We start from the raw sequence: 5,689 nt of genomic DNA, 5'->3' as shown, positions 1-5,689 counted from the left end.
ACTGCTTATAGAGATAGCTCGGATCTGCCAGATCTCACGTGGAGAGAGGTCTCCTTGCTCTCCACCTACCTGTTTTTCGTCACATTTTGCGTGCTGACCACTGGACATTCCCGTTGTTGAAATGAATAAGTTTCTTACACTGCTAAAGAGTAATTTCTTTTAGATTTATATCACTGCTGCACAAGTGTGGTCTTTCTTGTATGAATGTGAAAATGATACTTAAAAGGGAACGTCTAAGTTAAGCACAAGCTCAAGTTCATTTTACAGAGCTTGGAAAATCGTAAGCAATTGCTAGCAAGAACAAGCAAAAGGTAGTTTTATGCATACGTTTTTAAGCAAACGCTTGGTCTCTAAGCAATTGCTTGCGGGCAGCACGCAATTGCTTGCGCTTGCTAGCAAAAGCTTCTACTCGCAAGCAATTGCTTGTTTTTATGCATACGGATTTGAGTAAAAGGCTAGCACAAGCAATTGCTAGCGTTTATGCATCCGGCCAAATGCGTCTACTATTTGCTTGCAAGTGTTGTCAACTGGGTATAAAACTGCAAGTAATCATCATGAGGTAAGAAACAGATTTTGATGTGAGCGAGAGACGTAGAAGATTGAACAGAAATGCTAATGAAAAGATTACACAGAAACAGGGCAAGAGAACACGTAACAATGGTGCTAAGATTCTTAGCAATTTCAATTACACTTTTGCATGATGATCGAGGGATGTAATATGTAAAAATGTACCTGCATCATAGTCCCAAACATGAGACTACTGGTACATGAGCACAACACGGTATATGCTGCAAACTGAGTGCTGAACATATTATCCACCTGCTTTCCAAATGATTTCTGGTCAGGTAGTCACTGACAAATACCGAGCATCCTACACATAACGGTGGTATTCTTTCACCCAAGTTATCCTCATCCACATGAGAATCAGCTCTTTGGCTCCAGAAATTATGATAGTTTGGATCATGATTATCAAAAAGAAGAAAAAATGGTCTTCAGTCTTTGCAATGGACTAATAGCATCGTCACACAAACAACGGCGACCTTTCTCTATTTTCGCACAAACTGCCCCGTGTCCGGCTCCCTCATTGCTTGTTTCCATGGCAACACCAGGCCATTCAGTACCACAAAGATCCCGTTTTCCGTCATGCACTGGATGGCCCCCAGAGCCGTTCCCACATTGAAGGTGGCGTCAGAGTCCCGAAACTTTTCAGGAAGAAAGGCACCGGTGAGAATGATTTTCTTTGGCAGATTCTGGTGACCGAGAAATGCAGCCGTCTTCAGAAGTGTGTCTGTTCCATGGGTGATGATTATGTGCTTCTCACTGCAGTCATTGCAAATTGTCAGTAGATTCAACCTGTGGAACAAAGTGCAAACTAGTTCATTATTTTAAAAAAAAATCAAACATTTTGAAAGTACATGCACTGACAAGATACACATATGACACGTGCGAACCATGAGGACATGTAGTTTGAAGTACACATGTAGTGACAAAATATTTTTTCTCTTTTAATGATTGGAACCATGTTTGTACACAAACAAATAAAAAATTATTGAACATTGTTGAAATCTGCTAGAAAATCGAGTTAAAAAATAGGTTGACCTTTCAGCACATGCTACTGAAGAAGTAAGGCATATAGGATACAACCTATGAGTCAGTTCAGGTGACTTTTCTTCGCAGATTGTGTTGAAGAGGGCAATGCATCTACCGAATACAACAAAGTTTAAATTAGCAACGAGTCTAGGGGTACAAATTGCAAGGAAATAATAATGAACGTTTTAAAACATTACAATTGCAGCAGACATTTAGTCATGGATTACACACCCTAGATCTATTCGCATGACAGGAAGCATTGACTTTGAAGCATAAGTCATGAACAGTGCAAGTGTAAATTCCTTCAATGAACAATATCAACTAATATCTTTGCCCCAATCTTTCATTTGAAAATAAAAGAGAACAAGAGACCCGCGGGTCTAGCGCTCACCTGAGTATCGCAAGTTCACCTTTCACGCAGTCACTAATCTAAATTATTCACAGCTCTACCAAAATTTGACGAGGCATTCTCAAGTGGAAGATGAAAATGTACAATAAGGGCCCAATTTTTTCAAGATTCCTTAATTTGGGGGAATTGGGGCCCCCTGGGGCCCTCTGGGTGGGGCATGGTGCCCAGTTTGATAAATTGAGATCCTGACCACCTAGGGATGCTACCTGCCAAGTTTGACAAAAATCCATCATGAGGTTTTCAGGAAGAAGATGAAAATGTACAATTCAGGCCCCCATTTGGACCCTTCCAACCACCCCCCCCCCCTACCCCCAAGAGGGGCACCCCTGGATCTCCTATGAACAAACTTGAAACTACAGTCATTAATGTACTCACTCATAGTATTATCTCAGCTCTATAACTTCTGATTCTAGAGAAGATTTTTAAAGATTCCTTCATTTGGGGGGTTTGGGCCCCCTGGGGGCCCCCTGGGCGGGGCATGGTGCCCATTTTAACAAATTGAGATCCTAACCCCCTAGGGATGCTACCTGCCAAGTTTGGTGAAAATGGGTCATGGGGTTCTCAAGAAGAAGATAAAAATGTACAGTTTAGGCCCCATTAGGACCCCTCCTCACCCCCCCCCCCCCCCTGGGTCCCAAGGGGGGCACCCCTGATTCTGCCATGAACAAACTTGAAACTACAGTCATCAATGTGCTAACTCATAGTATTAACCTAGCTCTATCACTTCTGGTTCTAGAGAAGAAGATTTTTGCGGATTCCTTAATTTTGGGGGGTTTGGGCCCCCTGGGGGCCCCCTGGGTGGGTCATGGTGCCCATTTTAACAAATGGAGTTCCTAACCCCCTAGGGATGCTACCTGCCAAGTTTGGTGAAAATGGGTCATGGAGTTCTCAAGAAGAAGATGAAAATGTACAATTTAGGCCCCATTAGAACCCTTCCCCACCCCCCTCCCCTGGGTCCCAAGGGGGGCACCCCTGATTCTGCCATGAACAAACTTGAAACTACAGTCATCAATGTACTAACTCATAGTATTAACTTAGCTCTATCACTTCTGGTTCTAGAGAAGAAGATTTTTACAGATTCCTTAATTTTGGGGGGTTTGGGCCCCCCTGGGGGCCCCCTGGGTGGGGCATGGTGCCCATTTTAACAAATTGAGTTCCTAACCCCCTAGGGATGCTACCTGCCAAGTTTGATGAAAATCGGTCATGGGGTTTTCAAGAAGAAGATGAAAATGTAAAAAGTTTACGCACGACGCACGACGGACGACGCACGACGGACGACGGACGACGGACGACGGACGACGGACGACGGACGACGCACGACGCACGACGCACGACGGACGCCGGACGAAGGGCGATCGCAATAGCTCACTTGAGCCTTTGGCTCAGGTGAGCTAAAAAGGGGTTTAGTCAAAACATTTAATCAATATCATTCTTGTCTTCTGAATCTAAAAAAAAAAAATCCTTCTCTCTGCATTTCTACAGAAGTTTTTTTTTTCTCCTTAATGCAAAATATTGAATGTCACACTATCACACAATGCTTTAAAGCTTCTTGTAAAACTGTTCCACTGTACTTTCTATCAACTCTGGATTTACTCAGCTGAAAATTCTCAACAAACCTGTCTTCGTCTGAGATATACTGGCTGTCTTTTTGGCACACCGTCTCATAGCGCACCTTCAGAGGAATTCTGTGTCGTTCAAGAATGCTCTTGGCCGCACTCTCACCAATCTCGAAGGCATACGCCCCTTTCTTCTGTGGATAACTTTTATCAATTGTTCCTGGTGCAACAAAAAGTAAACAAACATTGGTTAAAAGAAAACAATAAATAGAAAGGCAATTTTGAAGAGACTGGGGTAATAGATGTTACAAATATCTCAGATCTGACATAAAAAGGAACTGCTACTTTCCACTAGCTTGCTTCTTTTCCTTTGATGACTACAGAATAACAGCAGATGTAAAATTCCTTTAGGAAGAATTGTGATTTGCTTCAATATCCACTAATGAGAAAATTGAATTTTCATTGGAAATTTGTTGGAAATTCCTATTGGGAACTAAATGGGCCAGTTTACCTTTGTATTAAAAAGCACCAAATGCATTTGAATACTTGGACTTCCAAGTTGTTAAAAACAACTTTTGTTTGGTTTTCACGATATGAAAGTACCAAGTGTGTCAGCAAACTAGAATACCTGATACACAAATCAATAAGACTTGCTGAAATACTCCACACGAAGTGGACTGAGTGAACTTACTTCCTGATTTCAGAGACTTTGAAAAGAGCTTGAGTATTTCAAGGTGATAGAAGAGCAGCTTGTATGTATATAAAAAAAAACCCACCAAAAAATCTTTTGTCATCATCATAACCAATAATAACATTATTCATATTATTTACTGCAAAGATATAGTACAGAATGGGGGATAGATCTAAAGCAAACCTTTCTGGAAAATGCACCATGTGTGTTTGTAAGTCAGAGCATGTTTGTGTAACTTTATGAAGTGTAAACAGCTTGGTACTGAGATGAGCAGCCATACCTCCTGTCTGGATGACCAGCAGCTGCATCACTGCATTCCGATCCATCTTTCCTCTTTTCTTGTTGGATAGTACTTACTGAAAGAAACACTGAAGATTTTCATACAATGATTATGCTCATAACACAGAAACAAATGCAAAAAATAAGTAAAGGTGTAGCAAGTACGCCAGTCCAGTAATTGGCCCACACTATTCTATATTTTTGAGCATTTGTACAGTATTGGTGAATGGAAGTGTACCGCAGTTCTGAAATACTTGCTTATATTAAATGAACATGATGAAGATATGCTAAAAATATTTCCTATGACTTGGAAGCCAAGTGAAGGTTAGGGAGAGCCCATGAAAAAACAATTCCTCAAATAAACATGAATTGTCATACATTTGAATTTTCATAGTTACCATGTGCATGCCAATGGTGCTTTGTGTAGACTGTATCAACTACCTATTAATTACAGTTATGCAAGGTTTTAAAATCTCCTTGTTCTATAAAGCCAAAAGGTTTCTTTCCTTTTTGTTGGAATTAGCCACATGTAATACTTTCTTCTATAAACATTGCTTCTACACATGTACTTAGTTTTGGTTACAATGTCTGCCCAACATAGCTGTAACACATGTTACACAAGGCCTGAGTGGTAAACATGAAAATGAAATTTGCAACCGTATCTCCAGAATTCAAACTGTTATGTTTCCTTCCACGTACATTTTTGGCAAACCTCCACGAGTTGATTTCAGATGCAAAATTTGAGGATGCAGTGCATGAAATTTATAGTACAATGTAGAATTGCAAGTAAAGAAAAAAAAACTAGCAACAAACAAAAAAATAATGTAACACGGGTATGTTGGAGAACATACTGTTGCTCTAGTCTCAGTTCAAGTTCCATCCTTGGTAAACTCTTTTGTTTTCTGATGAAAAGGCCACCAGGCGACCACCTTAGCACCCGGCGTTTGTTTTGTAAACAAATCCCTTTCTTACCTGAGAGCTGAATGAACATCATCTGGCGTGGGTCAGCACAAGTTCTTCACTTTGCAGAACTGTGTTGATCAAGCCAGATGTGTTCTCCCCCTGCTCTCTATACAGGTAAGAATTATTCTACTTCATATACTCTCTTGCTATCTCTGTATGTTCCACACATTGACATGGCATTAATGAGTATGTTGTGTTTTG

The 5,689-nt window shown here is 40.8% G+C and overlaps 1 protein-coding gene across 1 annotated transcript; it reads right to left on the bottom strand.

Moving 5' to 3' along the window:
• Window positions 1-1,046: 1,046 nt before the first annotated feature.
• On the bottom strand, window positions 1,047-4,659 carry LOC139715052 (L-asparaginase 2-like). The gene is made up of 3 exons (XM_071626681.1): window positions 4,527-4,659; window positions 3,616-3,775; window positions 1,047-1,353 (listed from the first exon to the last, which is right to left on the bottom strand). The coding sequence occupies exons 1-3, from the start codon at window positions 4,570-4,572 to the stop codon at window positions 1,047-1,049; spliced, it is 513 nt and encodes a 170-aa protein (XP_071482782.1). The 5' UTR covers window positions 4,573-4,659.
• Window positions 4,660-5,689: the final 1,030 nt, after the last annotated feature.

The sequence above is a fragment of the Diadema antillarum genome, unplaced genomic scaffold (genome assembly GCF_040938485.1).
Source record: "Diadema antillarum isolate AM-2024a unplaced genomic scaffold, OU_Dant_1.0 scf00000046, whole genome shotgun sequence".
Lineage (NCBI taxonomy): Eukaryota > Metazoa > Echinodermata > Echinoidea > Diadematoida > Diadematidae > Diadema > Diadema antillarum.
Note: the sequence above shows the minus strand (reverse complement) of the source record. Positions and strands in the feature narration are given on the sequence as shown.